General features: G+C 38.8%; 1 protein-coding gene across 1 annotated transcript in view; it reads right to left on the bottom strand.

Moving 5' to 3' along the window:
* Positions 1-24,970, bottom strand: part of LOC103175759 (neuroligin-1) — a 157,140-nt gene that overhangs the window by 41,654 nt on the left and 90,516 nt on the right. Inside the window, exon 5 of the mRNA XM_042339263.1 lies at positions 15,309-15,445. Coding sequence (XP_042195197.1) covers positions 15,309-15,445 — 137 coding nt within the window. The remainder of the gene's footprint in view (positions 1-15,308; positions 15,446-24,970) is intronic.

Here is a 24,970-nt window from a genome sequence, read left to right as displayed (position 1 = left end):
AAGCACTTCACAGAATATACTGTAAAGTGAATTGACTATATATATTGTGGGCGAAACGTGGCAGTCAATTGCTCGCAGCAGTGTATCGAGTGACCAAAGACAAAGTTGTGCCACACGATACTCAAGCGGTCGTGGATCGAGTGACCAAAGACAAAGTTGTGTCACACGATACTCAACTCACGCCTTGCTTTGCCGTGTGGACACTCCATGGTATCCACAGCTCTTTCATATAATAATAATAATAATAATCTTTGCATTTGATATAGCGCTTTTCACGTTGGGAGAACATCCCAAAGTGCTTCACAGAACACACTGTAAAGTGAATTGACTGTATATTTGTGGGCGAAACGCGGCAGCCAATTGCACACAGCAATGTCCCAAAAACAGTCTTGGATTGAAAATGACCAATTTATTATTGTTTTTGGTTTTGGAGGGATTATTATTAGGCTCTGTGTGGAGTAAGGAAACTTGCCCAAGGTTTCGCCCTCTGCCTGGAATTGAACTCAGGTCTCTCGCTTGCAAAGCGAGTGCTCTAACCACTGAGCTACAGGACTCCACGATATAAACTGTGTCGCGGTTAAATTAACGGGACATGAGCTTGTGAAGCACCACCTGGTCATCAACTTGCCCTGCCACTGAAATGTCAAGATCAGACAGCCCACCTGTCACTCATTATGAGTGACAACCTCTCATTCTGATGTATGACCTACTTTGATGCACGTCGTTCTTTAAAAGTAAGGAAAGTTCCATACATTTAAATGGATTTATAATACGTGTCACTTTTACTGATCATAAATGTCATTCCTGACATATCGCTAATGGTTGGCAGCGCAATGAACCGGAAGGGAGGGGTAAACTCACGTCCACCATTCCCACACAGCAAGCTCCCGGCTGAGTTATCTGGGCCCAGGAGCATCTCCCTGCAGGTACGTTCCAAGGCCAAGTCAACCCAAGTCACTTTCATTTCTCGGTTGTTATTGAATGTCACTGATGGAGGCCACCTTCTCAGTGGGAGAATGAGTTCAGGTGGATGTAGAAAAAAGAACGTGTTAAAAAAAATACTCCTGTCCTCTCACTCTCCATAAAGTGTTTCAGTAAATCAAAGATAGCAAAGCTTTGATTTGAAAGGACCATGAGAAATTCTTCACACGGAAACCGAAACACTTGAGTGTTGGAACACAGACTATTCAACTGTAAGCAATCCAACCATTTTCCAACCACCACATGTACATACCTTCCAGCAGGAGTTACTAGATAGCGATTAGCAGTGAGAATCCTGGATACTTTTCCTTTCCCTTACACAAGGAATTTTTTGGGGTGTCAGCCGGGTGACTAACACACGTGGAAACTCATCACCGTTGCTTAAGAGCCTCCAAACCAAGCTGAGATTTCCATGCCTCCCACCTACACATGGAAATCCCAGAGATAGATTGCTGGAATGGAATGCACTCTCTCTCCCTGAAGGAACGCTTCCTGCTTACTTAATTCCGGAAAGTATTAGGGGTAGGTTGGCAAGAACCAAGGCTTGGGGACCCCAGAGTGTGCAATTGAGAGCACTGTCTGGCAAGCTTTCCCACTGCTTGTCCAGTTAGAACATCCCTACCCATTGGGGACTTTTTTTGATGCTGTACTGCACTGTAAAATTTAATAACTTATTGGCACTCAATAATATTTCAACAATTTAGACAATCTCACAGCAAAAAAGTCACTGTAAACCAGGAATCAATTCTGGTAAGGATTGGCATTAATATAGGAAAGACCTTCACTTGTAAAAGCTATAAAGGGAATAGTGATAGTGTTTTGGTGGTTTCGTCCCTTCATGTTGAAACCTTCATACTGATGTCTGAGAATACTGCTCTGTACGTGACCCCATGGAAATGCAGATCTCAGTCTGAAACCGACAGACAGAATTATACAAGATGCAGGCACCTCTTTTTTTAATATAGCTGATACAAAATGTCTGGGTTTTCCAGGAAGAAACCTGGATTGATAAAGAGATTTAATTGTCTGTCAGTGTGGATCACAGTGCAGACACTTTGTTTATAGGGCCCAATTCTCATTACCATTTCAATTCTCCAGGTACTCTTCCATCTCATGGTTGCTGGTTAATTAGCCTGGCTGGGGGAGTACAGCAGTGTCCTTCTGATGAGTCTAATGGGCTATTGATTTTCCATCCTCAAAGAAATCAGGTCTACTTTTACCATTCAATCATGATATTAGCTGTCTATTAACTTGAATTCCCCCGACTGACAGAATGACAACAGCTCACTGTCCACCTCTGTCAGCAGATCAACAATCAGCGAAAATGCAATTATGAAATTCTTGACACCTCAGAGCCATATTACAATGAATTCCCCTTCATTGTGCAACCTATAATTCCAGGAAAGTGGTTAATGCTGTGAAAGACACATTTCCAAGGAGTCCTGAAACAAATGTTTTACAACATGCCAGATAAATAATCATGACCAGAGTTTTTTTTTTGGCGGCAACAATAAAGTCAATATGAACTGTTTAAAGTAAGAACTCATTTATTCCTCACTAGTTTTCAGAACATCCCAAAATATTGACCTGATATTTCTTAAAGCGGCTCAAAATGAGACCTCATCTCAGGAACGATTCAATTCCAACATAAGATTTGCTTGCATCAGATAGATCGTACATCTATACTTTTGACATTAATATTACTTCGATGCAACTTAATCTCACAGGTGCCGACAACACTGATAATTAAACGTCAGCAGGCTTCATTATCCTGTTTTATCTTTAGCAAGGACCACATTGGAAGCTATTAAAATAAAACACAACATGGCCGTACGTATCATTGTCTAAAAATAGGTAACAATCTTTTTTTAATAACACAAATCACAAGTTACAATAATAATAATAATCCTTGCCTTTGATATAGTGCCACCTTATCACGTCGTTGAGACGTCTCAAATCGCTTCACAGAATATACTGTAAAGTGAATTGAATGTGCATTTGTGAGCAAAAGGCGCAATGCACATGGTCTGGAACATTAGATAAACACACAATATGGGGCAAAACCTTAGGCAAGTTTCCTTATTCCACACACCTCTGTTTGCCTAGCAGTAAATAAGAACCTGGTTGTTTGTCGATCGTCAGATCACTTTCTGGATTAATAATCCCTTCCAAAAAATAATAATAATTTGGTAACTCAATCCACGACTGTTTGTGGAACACTGCTGTGCGCAATTGGCTGCTGCGTTTCGCCCACAAAATATACAGTGAATTAACTTGAGAGTATATTTTGTGAAGCACTTCGAGACATCTCGAAGACATGATACAGTGCTATATCAAATACAAGGATTATTATTATTTTATTTTATAGAAAAACAGCTCGAGTATAAATGCACTGAAAATCATCCTTGCCTCTCCTCCCACACACATACATGAGGTGAATAGCTTTACATCGTAATGTAAATTGATAAGCCTACGGTAATGGTTCTTTTAATAGAAGGAAAAGAAGACAAAATCTGAGAAAGGGAAAAAAAAAGAGATTCTGCTGTACTTTTCATGAAACATCTCTTTTAAATGTTTCAGGCTATTTCAGGAGTAAAGCTATTAAAAGGCATATGTTTTTTAAATCAGTTTTAAGCACCTTGATTGCATAAATTCAGAAAATATAGACTGAAAAGTGCCTGTTACCGTGGGAAGATTAATTACAGTTGTTTTCGATCTTGTTCTAAATTCGTATCTCATTGCACACAACTGGACCGATTATTAGGATACCAATATTGCACATCAAGAAAACAAACTGTTCATTCCTCAATAGTCGTAACAATATTCAATCAACAGCGTTAAGCTCAATCGCACAAGTGAGGGTCCTGGATTTATCAGCCTCATTACATTTGACAAATTCTTCCAATTGAAAACAAAACCATTGCTATGTTAAACACATATTTAGTTTGCAACTGACTCACTGCTGAGACAGGCAGAACATTAAGATCAAGATTAGTCTAATTTGAAGTGAAAGGTATCCACATACATGAGTGACTTGCTGGAATGCCAGGCTGTGCATTCTCTTAATCCTCACACTGCTCCAGTGGTGGATCGCATCATCTATCTATACCAAAGATCGCATACTCTCTTAACTTTTAATAATGCTTATTTATACACGTGTCTGTACAGCCTTTTTGCCCCTTGGAACTCCATCCTGGAGTAGCAGAGATGTCTGGAAGGGGAACGTTATCTGGTGGTTTTGCCTGATCGCCTCTCAGAGATTAGGGGATATTTCATTGAGTTTCCCCCCGCCCCCCCACCCCCACAAAGAGACTCTATTCCCGCCCACACATCAGAGTCGGCTTTGGTGTGGTTCCTGGAAAAGGCAAGCTAAATGGGCTGAATGTTCTTTTCACTTTCCGTGGTATCTAATATTCCGAGAGTGGAGATAAGTGAGCAGGCACCTTGCATATTCTCTGAAAAGATCAACGAATGTCAATGCTTTTGGTATTTAATTGTTTGAAATAATTTTTTATAAATTTTAAATAAATTTGAGATGCACACACACACCCAGGTTAAATATGAGTTCTCATCATTTAAAACAAATTAATGTCAAACACCTTATTCCAGGTGTATTTCACTGAAACAGTTGGCTAATAAAATTCTTGAATAACACCCACATTCTTTTGTATCAAAGCTGCAAACTTCGATCAGACAATAGAGGTGACAAGAATGTGAAATAGAAATATTAATGGCTGGCGTGGGAATGTTTGGTCTGATGATTTCGGGTTAATATTGGCGAACTCTGTGCTGTGCCGTACTTGAGAGATTAATTCTCAATTGAGGTAAAGGTCACCCTGAATTGTTGGCATTCCAGTTACATTTATTGCTTACATTTACAGTTTGATATCTATGATCGATGTTCACTGTTTTTGCACTGTGCATTTTTGAGAAAGGGTATCAATAAAAAGAGCATTGTTTATTATTAAGAGTTACACAGAATGTTACAGCATGGAAGCAGACCGTATGGCTTGGCTCAACTAATCCGTGCCGGTGTTTATATCCCACATGAGCCACCGCACAACCTCTCCCCTATCTCCCGATTCCTTTTCTCCCTCATGTCTACATCAGGTTTCCTCTTAATATTGTACTGATTTGAAAACGTTGATGACTCTGGACAGTCTGGTACTTTGAACTGATTGTATTTGAATGATTAACCATATGAGCGGGTTTGCCAATTAGCAAGTAAAACTTAAACACTGATTTGCATTCCTTTCAGGGAGAAGCACAAAGGCAGAACAATTGTTTACTTAGCGATGATTTCTCCGACTGATCAAACTGGCCTTTTCTGGAATCTCGTGGTTGCCACAGCTACCTAAAACCCTGGTGAAGATTAACCAAACACGTCTGTGGACAGAAACCTGAAGGATTAATGATTATGTTGACACCACCATCTGAAGGGTTTTGAGAAGGAAAATGCATCAGTTTACCCAGTGACGATTGTGTAGAACAGAACAACAAGCTTATTGCCTACAGAAATAGATCTGAAATGACAACTATACCATCTATGTCGAACACTATCACATCGGCAAACAGTTTGTGACATAGATAGCATTGTGGAGTTCAAGGAGGGAGTTTGGTTTAGTGAGAGTAATTTTTTTGGGATGACTACAGATACTCATGGCCAATACACTATTGACACCCACTGTATCCTCACTGACGGATTAATGATCAAGGACACACATCACTGTACATATTTTGAGAGGAAAAATATGAATTGATTACCATGAAATTACACGGTCAATAAATATAGTTATTCAATTTGTCAACTTATAACATTGTGGTAATACATAATTAAACATATTTTGAAAAATTCCACTATGCCTCATGTTTTTCAAAATCATCCGTGAAAGCATGTATTATTAAGCGTGAGATAATAATAATAATAATAATAATAATAATCCTTGCATGTAATATTGTGCCTTATCATGTCTTCGAGACGTTCCAAACCGCCTATTGCACGTAAAGGCTACAAATGCACTTTCCCTTTTGTTGCACCTCAAATCCTCTCTGGAATCTAGTTTGCGTGAATTGAGAAGATGCTGTCATGTCACTCCACGCTGTGCAGCTGACAGCTGGGAATTGTGTAAAGCTGGGCAGAGTGACTGAACCTCAAAATCCTCTCGTCCTTCCCTGTGGGTGAGCACTTGGCCTTGGTTAACACCTCTTGATGGTCACAGGGAGGAATTCACCTTGTGGGAGATCACAGACAGACGCTGTGAGGCTACGTGCCAGAGTTACAAAGTCACAAATCAATGTATTCCCAATTCCAGAAGGTTTATTTTTATTGAAAAAAAGAAACATTTCACATTCGTTGCTAAAAAAAAAAGCAATGTCTTGGGGCCTGTAGAAAAGTGAAGGTTTTTTTCCCACCGGCACACCATCCAATTCAAATTTTGTTTTGAGGGAAGAGAATTGTGAGGATTGACGATTATTTCCCACAAACAAGACGAAAATAGAGTTTTGACACTTGAACAATCTGGCAATGCATACAGTCAGACTATTATCTTCTCTAAATCCCTCTTTAATTTGCCTTGTTTGGGTGAGGAGGAGATATCACAAGACAACAACAAATTTACACAACACTTCTTAACTTGGGGAGAAGGTCACAAAGATCCTTGCGACAGTGGAGTGGGAGCCCGCGCTGGGATGGATTAGGGATGTAAAGGCGAGGTGGCCGAAGGCACGATCGGAGTGGCCATCAGAGAACTTTTGAAAGCAGAGAAGGAGGAAGAAGAGTTAAAGGAATTTTGCAAGCGAGTGCTAGAAGGTTGGGGACAAAGTGACCAAAAAGCTGAACGGCCAGAGTTAACAGGGTGGAAGGAGTGCCCGGGGCGAGAGGATGGCAGGAGATCTTGTTAAAACCAATAGCAGTTTGTGCACGTGTTGATTGTTTAGCTTCTCTTCCAGTTCTGCACTTTGCCAATGTCCCGAATCTTCACTCCTGAAGATTAGGGACATTGGTAAACTGCAGTAGGACCTTATCCCAGCAAGGGATTAGCACCACCAGAACAGAACAGAACTGGAAGAGAGGATGTAGAGCAGAGGAGTAAATTCGCAAAAAATAAAATTATTATCTTAAAGTAAAATAAAACTACATATTGCACTTCAGATTTATCAAACGAAACAAATTTTTCAAATAGCGATATACAAGTAAGTCGTGGCGGGAGACGTTGCGTTCATAGTCTATTTTTATTAACAAATTAAAATTCAGTTTGTGTAGGCAAACATGAATGCTATTTATTCATTCTCACTCCATATTCCAACATCAGGCAGCATCTTTAATTTATTTTCTATCACTGCAAATTATTGTAAACCCACAAATCAAAATGCTTTATCTCGCTGTGAGGAGCTGAAATGATTTACATTCTTCTGCCTACACAGTTATTGCTCTGCCCGAAACCCCAAAGCATCAAAGTAATGAATACCTCAACCCCAACCACTAGCATTTTTTTTCCTTTCCAAACCTCAATGACTCATAACATTCTGCTTGACCGTTTAAGATCTATGGCCAGTCGGAATTTCCTTACAACCTTTTAATGAGGCACAAATGGCACGCAATGCTGAGGTCACACCTAATGGAAACATTTCAAACAAATGGCCATAATACAGCTGGAAATTAAATTAAGATTCAAATACTGCACAGGTACTGCAAGAAATCACATTAAACATTTAATGGACAGCAGCTTGTGCTTCCATTAACCCCCGAACTATTAATTATCTGAAAAAAGAGCTCCAAGTCCATTAATGAAGTTTCCTTCAAGATTAAGTAAAAGTGCACAAAATGTCAGTCAAAGTTGTTATTTCTTCTGTCTACGTGTTGTTCTCCTTTTGGACCAACTTCCTTCATCACCATGGATACAGGGGAACAGTCAACTGTCATATCAGGCTACAGGGCCCTCATCAATGCTATTCATCTAAAATGACCCTAATAACAAAGGTGCTATTTTATCCAGATCTGTGACTGAGTTCGGCTTTTGCTTTATATTGCGGTGAATGAAAGTACGAATCACTGGTTCAAGGTACAGTGGATGTGTTCTGCCTTAACAAATAGAGTAGAATGAATAACTCTGGGACAAAACCAAAGGTTGAGTCTATCAATCATCCAGCTGACCTTAAGTGAGCATAGATAGTATGGATGTATTTTGTGCCAACCATTCAATCTCACCTTAATACATTTTACATTTCCCTTTCTTAAAAGGCTTATCCATTTTATTCTCATTTTATAACATGAATCAGAATGACCTCTGAGGTTGAAGGTAAAGCATTCTTAATGGTGCCAAGAATAGAGTCCAGTGTTTTACTACATTTACAACACTCTTTACCTTAAAGACTTCCTGTAATTATGCTATGAATAGATTGAATACAAGTTCCCTCGATCAGTGATTCAATGCAATTGGAGTTCATACCATTGCTTGCTCAGTCATGGTGAACTGTCTTTAAATCCTTCAGCAAATCAGACTTCACAACTCAAATGAGGTGAATTGAAATAAACTATTATGCAAACACAAAAGTTACTGTTCTACACTCCCATTGAGAGGTTTGAAGCGATCTACCATAATTGGAAGCCAAAGACACATTAATTCTACTCACAAAACTACTGGTGTCACAGAAGCTGCTACAATTTCATTATGTGATGTGGATCTTCAGGAGAGTGTAACTCACGGATTTGCTCGATGTGAACCGACCGGGGCTGCTATCTTCAACTTGCTCAAAATTAATGACCCGTTCCCCCCTCCCCTCCTTTATATCGATCGGAAAGATCAAACTGCAGAAAAGGAAAGCTACACCGACAACATATCAGATACCACTTTTTATCTTTGCTCGTGAGTGGTCACATATCATCTGCGGAAGCTAGATAAAAGCAACAGTGCAAACTTTTCCCTGGTGGGGTGATCTATTTACCCTCATCTAAAGGTACTCTTACCAAACAAAGCTTCAAAGCAGTGAGTGTTGATTTGCTCATACAAACACATCCCTTTGAAAGCAACAGCACCAATCAACAACTCCTGGTGAGCAAACTGTAAATACTGGCCTTGGAGGGTTAAATGCTGGAGTGCAACTCAGCATATTCAAATCAATAGCAGCAAAGGTATGAATTTTTCATTATATTCTTGTATTTAATCACTTCGACTCTTTGGTTGGCAGCTCCCCTGACGTGTTTGATGCATTGCTAAACTCTGTCCGATCAACTAGGTTAAATTTGTTTTGATATAAAAATACTGAGGACATGGATTGCTCTACTTCCATTCTATAATTACAATTTGATTCCAATTTCAAGCCAATTAAATTCAGAGGTTTTTTTCCCGTCGCTGCCGTTAATAGGATCCAAATTGCAAATGTCTGGGAACGGTTTGGTGCATCAATGGAAAGTCACATCACCTTCAAAACTGTTGTCATCAAATTAAGGAAGGATAACAAAATAATTGGATGTAATTAGGGAGAAAAAAGATGGACCAGCCTTTAAATTGGTAACTGTTTAATCTCAATGTGGATTGATGCATGAAAATTAAAGATTATGATCAAACAGTCCATTGATTTTGAATTATCCTCCCAGCAAGCTCCACTACTAAAAAGAAAATGGCATTTTCTTCCCTCTCTCTGTCAATGAACTGGATTAATTATTTGCTTTGATAAATATCATAATGTTTATTGTGAAATAATTTCTACTTGTTGGTATTTCATAGTGTGTCTGTTGTCCGTTGTTTCAATGCCATAATTGCCTCTGTTTGATTGTTTATGAGCTCAATTGTAAAAAAAAAGCACAAATCTGTGATCAATTTGTTTTTTGTAATTGCTGAGTGGTCATTAACTACCATTACGGCCACAACACAACCTTGTTCTGAAAACATTTACGTGACTTTTTGGTGTGTGTTTTGTCCTCTTGTAGTTACGATGTGTGATTGCTTCTCATGAATTACAGCAATGCCACTAAAATTACTGTAAAGCAGAAGTGTAAGAGCATTTCACATTTGAGGAGCGCCCACCTTTGGGAAGCTTTTTCAAGAGCTGAGCCCTGCTATCCTACTTGGTCGCTTCCACTGCATGCAAGAGAGTGATACAAGAATTTATAGCTGGCGAATTGTGGCTATTCATCACAAACAATTAACTCTAGCGAGAGATAATCCCAAACATTTTAACATCCATTGAAACCTGTCATCAGCATTTGATCCACTTGCACTGCAAAGCTCCTCTGACTAATCTCTGAGCTACAGTCAGGCTTGACATTGGTGGTGCGCTGCAAAGGTAAGCCCATTTCATCAGATTCATTTTTCTGAAATTAATTTCTAGTGTGTAAGTCAGAGAAGGGACAGGTGTTTGACCAAAATACTATCTGGTACTTTTAACCCCCAGAGCATTGCGAGACTGTGCCTGCAAATGAAAAAACATTTTGAATCCTGATTGGTGGGATAAGTATTCCACCTTCATTCCAATTTACAACAGTCGGCATTCAGTTCTGTAAAGGTTAAACACAAAAATCTATTGGTGTGCACATTATACATATATACATTACAACTACATACAGTTGTTTATGACCTATAACACTGAGTTTAACACTAGACTGTAACCATCCTCAATACAACTTGTACAGAGTGATGCGAATCCCACCACGACTTCAATTGCAGTTTTCAATGTTGCCAGAGAGATTCATCACTCCAATCTTTTTGGTAAAAAAATATTACATTGCTTTACATTAAAATCACCTTCAAGCACCTGCTCAGCTTGGGAGCCCATGTTAAACGTGTTACTGATGAGATGACTGTGGTAAAACAAGCTGTGCTGAAGTTATGATATTTCAAAAACCTAAAAGGAACACTCTGTTCCAATAAAGGACATTACAATCCTATCACCAATCTGTCAAACTAGCCTACATGGTTAAAGAAAAAAGTTACTAGGTCCCTAGCACTCTTAGACAAAAAAGTTACCTTCAGAGGAGGTAAAATAGATGACGTATCCACTAGTTTATAATGTAAATTGATTACATTATGAATTACACTATATTACAAATGTAATTTTGTTGTATATTTTGCTCAGTTTCAGGAGCTGATCATTTCCTATTTACACCAATTCATAGGGACACATTTGCACGTCTAAGAGAGTTAGTCTGAAACAATTGCCATTGTTACTCATCTCCAGGCAGCAAATGCAACAAAGATAATGCTCAATATATATCTTAATATATATATTTTTAAAATCCACCATTAGCATGAATATGAAACTATGTAAACAACGCACTACTTTTTCAGCAGTCTACTTTCTAAATACTGCAAAAATTGCACATAAAATGCTGTTTGTCAGTTGATCAAACAAAACAAACAAGCGATTGTTATAAACTTAGATTTTGAACCTTATTTCTACCCCCTTCCCCTTTACTGTTAGTAAGTTTCTGTTTCCAGACAAACCTCTGGAGCGACCATGTCACCCTCCTCCAGAACTCCATTCCCCAATCGCTTTATAATACCTGCATTTGATCTAACACTTGATCACCTCGTTGAGACATCTCAGAACGCTTCACAGAATTGGCATTGCTTTCCCTCTCCTTGCCCTTAAAGTTCTCTTAGAAACATATCTCTTCAGCTGTGGCAATATCCTTACATCTCCTATTTTCACTGCTTGGTGTTCCTATTTTATCTGTCAAACCCTTGGTTTTAGATGGAAGGTGATATACTATAATGTGCCAATTGTCAGTGTAGAGTGATAAGCAATCACAACCTTGGGAGAATGTTGATAGAGAAGGTTCAGAGTATCTTTCCAACAGATGTCACCAAATGTGAAGAGACTGAATCGCAAACAGAGGTCGAAAGAAAACAAAAAGACATGTAAATTTAAAATGGGTACAACGGATTGATTGTGGGTTTTGCTGGAAGTAGAAAACTGAAAATACGCACCGTGTAGGTCAATTGTACATTTACTCATTCTTCAACACTCCGTGAGCAAAGGCCTAATGGGCATTGTACTGTTTATTTCTGTCTTCTGCAAATTTTGCCTTTCCCAGCCTTACTGCAATAACAATGCTCAGCAGCTAGGAAGTACTTCATGCCTTTGAGAGGAAATTCGGTTCTCAATCTCAGGGCAGTGCTGGTCAAGTCAAAAGCATCACATTTCAAAACAGGTCTAAACATTGGAAGGGGATTGGGAAAAGTATGACAATAATCTCACAATCAAACATGATCATTAATTCATCAATTATTACAACAACAACCTGGAGTTATGTAAAGCACCTTGGGACGTCCTCCCGACGTGAAAGGCGCCATACAAATGTAATTTTGTTGTTGTTGTTGTGTAACACTCTTCATGTGGGGTAGGGCCTCAGAGCACTGATAAAACATGGCAGATATTAATGAGTGTAAACAGATAATATTGCGCCTAATACTTTCCGGAATTCGGTAAGCGGGATGTGTCCCTCCAGTAAGAGAAAGAGAGAGAGAGAGAGAGAGAGCGCATTCCATTTCAACAATCTATCTCTGGGATAGATTAGGTGGGATATTGTGGAAATCTCAGCTTGGTTTGAATGCTCTTAAGCTGACCAAAACAATATAGAGACATTGGTAAAGATATTTGCTCCAGCTTCCTGACCGCTGATCCAAAACTGATCAATATTTAATCTAATTTTGCTACAAAACATTCAGATTATGGTGAATGTTACGCTTCTGCTCTGCCACAGACCGATAAGATGCTCCTATTCAGCAAATGGCGATCAAACAATTAAGTTAAATACAAGGATCAGCAGCTGTGTTGGCCAAATGCATTCATACCAAATAAGAACCCACTGAGATATCTGAGCATAATCCTAAATAATTCTCAGCGATACAAAATACACCTCAAAATAGTCATGAATGCAATACATTTTCACCTGCTACTGACCTTGTCTGTAGAAACCACAAACTTATTCAAACGCTGCATTTTTTCCATCAAAGTTAATGCAGTTTTGAAGTACTTGGCCACATTTATAATAGGATAATATCGCTAATGCCTTCTAAATAATCCCTCCTCTGTGCAGTAAACTATGGTGAACCACCACACATTCTGAGCAATAGGCTAAACTCAATTGTTCAGAATAAAGTAGAAATCTATGGTATCAAACCAATTCCCACTCATTTAAAACTAGCTCAGCCATCAGAATTAGCATTTTTATTGAATGGTCCACAGCAATAATATACAATTAAGATACTCAAAATCGACACAGACTTTGTGCAACGTCTGTATTTCTAAGGAATTTTAATGAAAATACATGAAAATTAAAGCTTCTGAGAATAAAAATACAAACCCCCAGAAGTAGGCAAATGCATTGTTATTTTGACGAAGCTTATAAGGGTTTACATATGATCTTGTTAGAGTGTTTTTAATAAAAACAGAGTATGACAGTATTGTTTAGATATAAAAATATTCCGAGATCCCATGACACATCGATCAATAAACCTCATAATAATCTGATCTCCCTTCAGTTATTTGTTTGCCTCACACATAAGAATAATCCTTGCATTTGATAGAGCGCATTATCACATTTTCGAAATGTCTCAATGTGCTTCACAAAGTATTGTAAAGAACGAAATGATACCAAGGTATACTCAATTAAAATATATCTGTTTGCATTTTTGCTTTGTATTTTGAAAGTTATTTTAACATCGATAGACTCCCTGATCAGTTGCATGCAATCTTATTTGAAGTCTGCACCTCAGCCGGTGGTACCCTACATGTTGTAACTATCTGAGTGTTGGAGGGCACTGAACGTGACCACGGCGTTGCTTCTATTCACACACCTTGAACACAAAATGTAATTCTATTTCTTACTTCGGTGAAAATCAAGCTGCATAACTTGGTGCTTCTCCAGCCCACCCTTCAGGTGTCGCACACTGCAGCCTTGCCATTGCCTACTGCAGTGGTGGTGCTTTCACAGAGCCTGAGTTTTACAGGAGGACTATCTCCTATGTCATGACATCCGGCCTCGTGAGGCCAATGGGCCTTGTCTGCATATAATTGGGAATTCCTGATCTGGAAAGCTTTCATGCAAAGATTTTGTCTGCAAATTTGCACAAAAACTTTTTTCTGTAAATGGAGACATTTTAATGAGGGATCCAGATCTGGGATTAGACCCAGAGCCTAATTGTCATGCTTTCTCAGTGTTTCATGGAGTCACCAAATGGCTCACACTCACAATCTTTGTAAGGAACTCACCCCCTCACAGCGGCCAGCCAATTTCTTTCGTTTCATGACATGCTTTTACACTGAATGTTTCTCAGCTGTTTTCATTTCTCTAATCAGAGCACTTATTTAGGAAAGGTAGGTTGCCATGACATTTTAAAGAATAATGAATAAATGGTGCCAGGGCACACTAAGCATTTCTGAAATAAAAGGGATTGGCATCATTCTTCTTAAACAATGAAACCGATTTTTTTTCCTTCCAGGGAGTGGAATCTGCCAGCAAATGCGAGGCAGTTACATCATTTATCCACAAACGGCAACAGCTTAGGCAACAGTCAAAGCCTGGAACTGAATGGCAAACTGGCTTCACACACTGTCCTTTCACCTCTGGGACCTGGGATTGAATCCAACCCCATTACGATGAGATTAAAGTCTCCTCTTTTCCCTTAAAGCTACTATGTAAAGGTTTTACACCAAAGGAATCTGAGCAGTCTTCTCCCAGCTCCTTTGAGGTGAGAAGAATGCATTGCAGAAAGAAACCGGGTTCAGCATTAATTGGCAAATTTTGTGCTGAAGCCTGATGGATGTTTGGGGTTGATATTGGAGTGGAACAAGGAGAAATCCTCTTTTCAGATTAAAGGGAAAGTATTTTGGTGGAACGCAGCTCTACATGCTCTTCACCATGCTGGCACGGGCTGTCGAAATGGAACAATGCTTCTTTCTCCAGCACTGACATCTGTCACATTGGTGAGTGCAGAATTTCATTAGAAACGGGGCCTTACTATGCCTTGGAATTTTCAAGCAATAATCCTGAACTTCAAACCCCGATGACTCATTAAAATCAATTCATTTGCAGTAAACGATTCGAGTGCAACTTGGAAACAACTTCTTTGCAAGTGAAGTCCTGGGTGAAGAACTTGGTTCTGAGACAGTAACACAGCAGCGAGCTCGCATTTTAATGTCTTGCTTTCTCGAGGGCTGATCTGGCTGGCTGTTATTGCAGCTGAAGATGACAGGGTCATCTGTTGATCCTGGGAATCATGCACTGACTGACACATAGCATTGCTTGTTATGCTTCACAGATCACCTGCATATTGATGGAATAAATCCTCTGCAGTTCATGTAGCCCACCAGAGCGTGCTCACCTTGACCTTCTCAAGCAGGTAATCAATGACACCCAAAATGTTGACAAAATCAGAAATGGTGAAAAATTGTTGCAGTCTGCAACTATTGATCTGTGGAACTGGCCGGATCCCCTGACAGACCAGCGCATCACTCCATCCTGAATGGAGGTCCACATGTTTCTATGGCTAATACCCAAGATATCCCCAACAAACAACTGAAATAATCCAATACGAATTAGCTCAGAACAGCTGCAACCTTCACAGCTAAAGGCAAAGGCAGAACCAGCACAGGACAGACCCAGGTCCTTTTTCTACCATTTGACAACACTCAATAATTATAACCCTGAATAGCCTTCATCTCCTCTGACTCTATCCCTCGAGCAGTCCCAGGTATGTCACTCTGGTCCTGTAGTCCCTCTCCCTGAGGTTTGATCTTTTCCTGAAGTTTCGGCAGTTGTGTGCCCTAGGGTCCTAATTGGCCCACATCTCACGTGGATGCTGTGCACGAAAAGTTTCTGCTCTTGAAAAGTAGCAGTGCTACAGGTTCAGCACAAGTGCACAAGACTGAGGTTGGAGGTAAGACAGCACTGACTGACACAAGTAAAGAGAGAGTCAAGGAATCAGCTCACAACTAAATTTCCAAGTGGTTCCTTCAAACAGACAGACCAGCTTAGAGTTTTCAACGGAGCACAAGTGAATAAGGCCAGTGGGATTTGCACACGCAACAGTTATAGTGCCAAATCACACTTGTTTCTGAAACCATTTCCTACGGGGGCTGGTGCTGTACGGGCAAAGTGCTGTCAGGAGCAGAAATCCAACACAACACGTCCCATTTTCACTTACAAATTTTGTGGCGAATCGTTGCCAAAATTTCCCCAAGAAACAAATAACAATAATAAATAAATAATAATAATTTGGTCACTTAATCCACAATTGTTGGTGGGAAGCTGCCGGATGCAATTGGCTGCCGCATTTCGCCCACAAAACTGTCGCTACACATTACAGTATATTCTGTGAAGCGCTTTGAGACGTTTCGAATTTGTAATAAGGCGCTGTATCAAGTGCAAGGATTATTATTATTATTATTATTATTATTATTTAAATGCAGCATTAGTTGATGAGGTTAATTGATGTTTTGTTGAAAGCTTTGCAGCACCAATTCTGACAGTGGAAAACAGGTGCTTCAAAATGTCTCCAATTGATGAATACGTCACCCACCGCACAGCGCATCTATTTCTGGATGTCATTATATGGTTGTCAAAATTTTTAATTTCCGATTCATTCACATCAAAGAAGTTAATTCTTCACGATGAAAACAACGAGAGTTCTTATACTCCTGTAAATATGATCCACTATGACAGGAGTTTGGATACACAAAGCTGCTATAAAATGACAACCTGCTTCAGGAAGCAGAATATCAAAAATTCAGGGCACCGCAATGTACTTTGAGAGCAGAAAAGATCTAAATCTAAACTGAGTTTGCCAGATTTTTATCATGTGGTTTGCCTGAATGCACAGCCGTAACAATTATTTAAGTCAGGTTTAATAAAGTGTATCTTTCTCATTGTCGTTCCTTTCAGGTGAAATCTGGAGTTCAGAACTCTGCTGCTGTACAGAAGAATTGAGACAATAATCTAGATAAAGTTTGTTTGTGCTGACAACACAAATTCATCCCAAAATTACTGTTTCACTGGTGTCAGCCTGATAACACAGATAAAGCTACTTTTTTGTCAGTACAACGTCTGAATAGGATCTTTTTTTTATAAAAGAAAACATACAATACATACAAATCTTACACATTATCAGCGCTTGGAACTTAAACATGGTAGAAGTCGTCTTGCCATAAACTTGCCTGAACATTTACAGATGTAGCTGGCACATTGAATAAATATTTTCAACCACTATTAGGAACAAATATTAATTATAAAATTGTGCCCAGAATCTGAATATTGCTTTTATCAATCATCTCCACATGGCACATGTGGTTGTAGGGGACTATGAGGGTTTTACGACGGTTTTTGGGGAAGAAAGGGTTTCCTGGGCATTCAACCTTTGGCATTGAGCATAGCAAATCCCACGTCAGGACTTTGAACTCATAATCCAGGTGCCGTTTGGTGAATGAGACGATAAACCCAGGTCCCCTCTGTTCATGTAGATAGTGAAGATCCGATGACACAAAGGGAAGGGAGTTTCTGGCGGTATCCTGGCCAAGATGGCTGTTTGTGGGATATTGCTGTGTGCAAATTGGCTGCCAGTTCCACCTGCAATATACCCAGTCACTACATGTTACCTTGAGATATCCTCCCAACATGAAAGGCAGCGTATCAAATGTAAGGATTATTATTACTATTACTTGGGGCAATGAACAACAAATACTAAGGTACAATTAACCATCAAATCAGGAGTGAAGGAAATTAGGACAGAGCTGTGGTAAGAAATTCTGCACTGTATGAACTGGGCTTAAATTAAATTAAATTAAATCAAACAAGAGGGTGAAACCCTTGGACTGTGGCCGTCTCCATCATTGTCATCCAAACTATGATATAAATGGTTAACAGAAGTACTTGGCCAAGGTCAAACAAGTCGTGGCACAGATTTCTGTCCCATAGGATAGAATCCTAACAGAACAGCAGAGACCTGGAGTTCAATGATCTTCTGCTAGGCGTGTTTAGAGTGAATACAGTACAAATTAGAATTCCTACTCCTTTGTTATATGATAATTTCTACACCCAGCAAACGCCTATACTCTAGCAGCATAAATTTGGCACAATAATTGCACTGTGGAGCAGCCAAGTGTACTTTGGTTTAACTGCTGCAGCTCTTCCAAAAGTTACTTAGGCCAGGCCTCATTATTGCAGCTGTGCTGTGTTGGATCCGATACAAAAGATGAAATTCTTGTAATGTAGGAGCCCAGAGAGCACTATAACATCAATGCCGTGGCTTGCACTGAAAATACTCCTATAAGTTTAACAGTGCCAAAACATAACATTCAGCCTCATGCATTAATGGAGATGGACTGATGAATGGCTTGCTATTCAGACATCATTCATTCACTGCATTCTTATGAGCTCGTACATTCTCAGAAATATATTAACAAAAGTTCAAATCACAATTGTCGAATTCTAAAATCAGGCTTTAACGTCAATAAAACATGTTTCTCGGTCACCGTGTTTCTGTGTGATTTATAAATCTGTTAATGAAACTACTTTCGTTCCTTTCACTCGCACTGCAGTGACACCTTCTTGTGCTAGAGTGACTACGTGTTAATTGAACTGAAATAATGATATCATATATTACAGCACCTCTTAAGTGTAAATTGTATCACCATTATTTTATCTTCAATGCAATTCCTATCAAAAGCAAATCAGCAACAATAAATTCTGCTTTATTTCGGCATTTGGACAAAATTTTGCATCCCGTATACGTCATTTCAAAAGAACATAAGAATGTGCTGGTGAAAAAAGACCGAGGTCCATCCAGTTCGCCTTCCACCATCCTGGCAGCGGCTTGACATGTTGTATCCCAAACTATATACTGTATCCCCAGACATTATTTTCTAGCAGAAATCTATCCAATTTGTTCTTATAACAAACAACATTTTTTGCTTTCACCGTTTCCTTCAAAATCTTGCTTCTTGACTGCAATCACATCGCCCCTCATTTGATTGTAGGTCCCAAATCCAACACTTTGATCTGAGATCCTATAGTCCTAACAATAGTTTATTGCATTGTCAGAATATTGGAGTTCATGGATTTGTGCTCAAATGTTTAATACATTAGATTATGCCTTTTGAAAATACTGGCTTTCAAAATTCCTTTAAGTGAGGTGATCTATTATAATATAATAATAATATAATAATAATAATAATCCTTGCATTTGATATAGCGCTTTTCACGTCGGGAGGACGTCCCAAAGCGCTTCACAGAACACACTGTAAAGTGAATTGACTGTATATTTGTGGGCGAACGCGGCAGCTATTCTACTCCCTCTATGAATTTAAGAGTTGAACAATTTTTGAGCTAAAGGGGGTCTGACTTGTAAACATATAAATGTATTTATTTGCTGAAATCTGGATCCAGCAGCTATTCTGCAATGAGATATTATAGAACAGGTTTAAACATTCCACAATATACAATTATACTGTCATACTGATTAAATATATACATAATATACACACCGAGAGCAAAAAAAAAAGGATTTGGTAAGTGCCACAGGCAAGTAATCTAATCTGAAGCGGAAAAAGAATATTTATATCAGCAGGTAGTAAAACATGTTCCTTGGAGTACAATAAGGTCAATAAACCTATCCACATAGCATTTAATATGATGCTCGTGAAATACCCTTTAATCTTAATAAATTCTTACAAAAAGTGGATGAATTCAGACGAACCACAGATTTTGAAAACTGTATTTCAAAGGCTTGAATGTCATTAACTATGTCAAGGAGTGTTCTGTTTATTTAAAGAATTTTGTGCTGAAATGAATTACTGCACGGCTTCTATAGTTGACCTTGATTTGTGTGCAGCTTTGGATCATAGTGTGGTTGTGTGTCCGCACAGGAAAGAATAGCCCAATTAAAATTGGACTTAAACAACTGGTGCAGGAGTCATGGATGCTTAACCCGACCACAAGTTCATAAAATTGTTTCAGACAAAGAAAACCCTGCAATACATTTGATCTTACGCTTCCAGAATCCCCACCCTCCCACATCAGCGGCAGACTGTTTCTTAAATGAACAAAACACAAAATACTGCAGATCCTGGAATCTGAAACAAAAACAGAGAGCTGGGAACACTCAGCAGGTCAGGCAGCATCTATGGAGAAAGGAAAGTGAGTCAACGTTTCTGGTCCACGACCCTTCGTCAGAACGTTGACTCACTTGACTCTCTGTTTTTGTTTCTTAAATGAGTCCAGTATCCTGGCCTCAACCACTTTTCCTGTCAACCTGCTCCTGTCATCAATTCGCTTCAGAGTAAATAAATATTTTCTGTCTGTCCCACTGTATTTTCTGACAGATCCACTGAATAATACACAAGTAAAGATAGTGGGTCTCCAAGCGGGCAGCTTTCTCATTGGAAACATAAGGGATGTATCCTCACTATTCTTTCAAGGCAATATCTTTAATAATATTAATATGCCTTGGGATGTCCTCACAACGTGAAAGGTGATATACAAATGTAATTTTGTATTGTTTGTATTTAATGCACATTCTACAGAGATTTTCAACAAGTTGAACGTGTTTTGCAAGATATTCTTCTTTGAACACAAATGCAGCCAAAGAGATAGGTGATCAATTATTTCTCTCATGCCTCATTAAAATAAAACAAAATTCCAAATCGATTTTCACCGATAAAAAAATGTCTCTTTTCAATTAGCTGCTAAACGAGGACCCAATAGCAAACAGACACTTTGTTTGTGGGGAGGAAAGAGAGAGGAAAGGGGGAAATTGTATTAAACAATCTATTGGAAACTTTCATCGGAAGTAACCTGTTTCTATAAAAGTTATGAATCAAGACGAATAAATCTTATTTTCAGAATGCAATACATCAGGAGTAACCGATTTTTAAAAGAAAAAATCAATGTAAGACTGACATTTCTCTTTTAACAGGTTTAGAACTTGTCACAGTGACCGATAGAAAATTGGCCTCAAGTATAGCTTCCCTGCTTGCTAATGCTCAGTCGCAACAATTTCCCTTGAGAACTTTAAAAATATCTCCACATATTATCAATATGGCACTTTCTGAGCTCAGTGATGCATTCAGTTAGATCACCTCATATTGCTGTAAGCCCCGAGACAATAATCCTTCCACAAACAGCATTTTATTCTTCTGTCAGATTACAGTGTCTTCTTTAACCTCTGTTTAACTGCGCACTAGTTACAAATTGAATTTCGAAAGTTACAAAGGGTTTTCCCTCATTATGCATTTGTGGAGGATATCTGTACATTATTCATGTCCTCTTGATAATAATTTATCCATACTGCACATTTCTGAACACACGCCATCTGGGAGTTGGGTATGTAATAGAAAGAGATTTTTTTAATAAAAAAAAGAACAGGTGAATGCTGAAAATCTGAAATAAAAGCACAAAGTGCTGAAAAGCCACAGCAGGTCAATCAATAACTGAGGGAGAAAGACAAGCTAATGTTTCAGGATAAAATGTCTTTTTATCAGTGGATCTGCAGTAGATATGTGTAAATGGAGTCTCATTGAATTCAAGGTAACCTCGGGTCATCTTTAAATTTGTATTCACTTATTCAGCTCTGTGGCAGAATTCAAAGCTAGGCTGACGGCCAAATTTCCATTTTAAAACTCTTTTTTAAAAAATACAATCCTGAGACTGTCAAAGCTCTTTTCCGTCGACTACTTCAGGTTTCAAAAGATAATATTTTGAGCTATTCCATACTCCCCGCCCGTCGAAGTCATTATCGATCTATTTCCACCGTAATTGCTATTCGGTTTTCAATGTGCAGCAGTAGGATTTTTTATTTCAACCATGAATATTCCCCGCTCTTTGACTGAAAACCTTTTTAACATTTTAACAATTCTAAGGCAGAATTAGAGAAATATATCAAGTCACAGAACATTTATTTTTTCTATTCATAAAAGAGACAAGATGAGCCTACACAGAAAAAAAATGACACAATTCAACTTAGTGAACTAGGAAAAGTACGGTACTTGCATTTATATGGTGCTTTGCGCATAAAATAAAGTCTGCATTCAACAAATATAGTTGTTGACAATGAGTCTTTGCATAAGGCAAAAGGCAGGATCAAGAAGTTACGTTTTTAGGATGTTTTTCAATGCAATGAGAGAGGTCGAAGTGGTTTTGGAAGTGAGTTCTAGATGCAGGAGGCATAGTGATTAAAGGCTCAGTTACCAATGATTGAGAGGAGCTAGCGAGACTTTAGCAGCATACCAAAGTCAATAAAGATGGGCTGAAATGTAAAGCTGGAGTAGATAGAACAAATAAAATGGGAAGAGACCATGTTGGGATTTGGGAAGACCAGGACAAGCATCTTCAACTCAATTCTGTGATAACAGAGCTTGTAAAGGGAGCAGAATATCCATTTTGACCTCTCTCCCTGTCATCGTGATTCACAGAATTCCTCTGTGCAGTATTAGTTGAAAGACAACCCTGATTGGAACCTTTGCCTGTTGCCCACTCTTGCCCTGCGTGAGACAGGTTAGCAGCACAAACAAACAAACAAACAAACAAACAGCGAAGACCGCCTGTTAGGCACAGCTCCTGATGTGGCACAAGACAACATGGATCACGAAGGACAGACACAACAGACAAAATGGAGATTGAACCAAAAGAGACTCCTTCAGAAACGTGCTGATATAGAAAGTGCTTTAAATCTAAATTGGTCCAGGGCGGTTTCTCTTAAGTTGCTGAAGCAAGAATAATTCAATTGTAGTCGCAGTGTGTTGCCTACTGCTATGTTCTCATTCAGTTATATTCCCATTTCATAATCTCTTTCCATCAACTGGCAAATTAAACACACTTTAAGTGTCTAACATTATCTAAATGGTGCTTCACTGCTGTTTACTTCTCAAGGTTTTGTATGCGCACGTCACCTTTAAGTAATGGTTGGGGATCAGGAGTAAATCAAAAGAAAAACTAAACAAATTTATTTCCTCATAACATTCTTTGACAGACACTTTGCAGTAAATTTCCTTGTTGTATTGATCCTATAAAGAGGTCAACTCCAAGGCACAATCTATTGCAAATAAACTGCAAGAGTTATAATTCTTGCTACTTCTTGTTTTTTATCCGACTGACCAAAGCCCCAGAGTGTCAGCAAATGGAGGAAATTGAGCTGGGATTAGGAACAAGTGAAAGGAGTCCCACATCTGATCTCTACATTCTCTGGACAACAAATTGGCCAGCTATGTTGTATTGATCAACATGTCTACAGCATTCGTAGATATCGTAAACTGGATTGGAACCAGCACACCCTGAAAAGCAAATCAGATCAGATGCTGACATTTGTACAACGACTCATTGGATGGTGACGACTCTTTTGACCCAGTATTTCCATGTGAAGAGTTCCTAAACTCATCTGCACTGGTGTTGACCGGAAGGAAAGCTTTTATAATAATAATAATAATTGCATTTGATATAGCGCCTTATCGAGTCTTCGAGACGTCCCAAAGCGCTTCACAGGATAAACTGTAAAGTGAATTGACTGTGTATTTTGTTGACTGAATGACCATGGTAAAAGGAGAGGACCAAAGATATTGAGTTTAGCGACTCTCGAGACCTGAAAAGTGGGGTCATCTCCTCATTTTTCCCAGGGAAGGTTTCCCCAATGTATGCTCAAAATACAGTCCTGACAATATAGCAAGAATCAGCATGATATCTGGTTACAGTTTAAATGAATGTACAGTACCTTAATGCTTTCTGTTTAGCCAACTGTATGTGTGCATGTGTGACACACGCAGAAACCTATCTCCATGCTGTATTCAGTGAGCGAGTAGTAAACTTATAGAACAGGCTCCCTAGGGATACGGTGGAAGCAGAAAATGTTATTTATTTGAAGAACAAATTGGATAGATTTCTGAAAGAAAATAATATCTGGGGATACAGTATATAGTTTGGGATACGACATTTAAGCCACTGCCAGGATGGTGGAAGGCAAACTGGATGGACCTCGGCCTTCTTTTGCCCAATAAATGCTTATGCTCTCATGTTCTTATGTTTAAGAGTATCTGAACCAGACAGAGCTCACATAGGCATGAAAGTGTCCCATTAGTTGGATTGTGTCTGAGTCACAATAGAAATGACACAAGTGTCAACGCTGCCATTAAGATTAGCTGTTTTCTTTGAACAGTTCAAGTTCAAAAGAGAGAAAAACAGCATCAGGAGGACAGAGGCTCAAACAGAGATCAATTTTACACCAAAGTATTCATTCTGTGAAGAAAATTATACACAGTATCTCAGAAAATTATTCATAGGATTTCTTCTAAAATGATCTCATTCAGGTCCTGATAAGACCCTTGGAAACTCTAGTGTTTGAAAATGTGCCCTTTCAGTGCAAGCAATATACAATGTTTGCAAAACCTCAGTGTACTTTTCTTTTTAAAACAGAAAGAAACGGCGAGGAGGAGATCAGAGAATATGTATTTTTTTTTAAACAGTGCACATTTTAAATGAACGTTTACGGAAAATCAATTAGAACGGTCAAAGTAGCCTAATATTGGAACATAGAAATATATATATATATTTATATATACACAATACACTGTAGAAAATATATGAAGAGGAACACACAGCAATATAATTTCACCAGCCAAGCTGTGTATAAGCGCCCTGGGACGCTACCCTGATGAGGGATGTTGTATAAATGCAAGTTGTTTTTTTGTTGTCTCTGGAAAACTATTTTGCCCCAGCAAATGGAATCAAAGTCACACCTTAAATACCTGGAATCTGAAGAAAACTTTCTCCGCAGTTATATAATATAATAATATAAGCAATATATAATATAAAATATAATAGGGGCTCTAAGAATCACTAGTATGATGACGTCACTAGAGTATTAAACACAGGCACATGAGCCATTAGTCACTGTGAAAACAGGTCTGTTTCTCTCAAATTCAAAATAATTTCATAAAGTGGAGAATATAGCCAGCAGAAAGCGAACAAAGAGAATGCTCAACCGTGAAAAAAATAACAGAATGT

The sequence above is a fragment of the Callorhinchus milii genome, unplaced genomic scaffold (assembly GCF_018977255.1).
Source record: "Callorhinchus milii isolate IMCB2004 unplaced genomic scaffold, IMCB_Cmil_1.0 Scaffold11, whole genome shotgun sequence".
NCBI classification, from domain to species: Eukaryota; Metazoa; Chordata; class Chondrichthyes; order Chimaeriformes; family Callorhinchidae; genus Callorhinchus; species Callorhinchus milii.
Note: the sequence above shows the minus strand (reverse complement) of the source record. Positions and strands in the feature narration are given on the sequence as shown.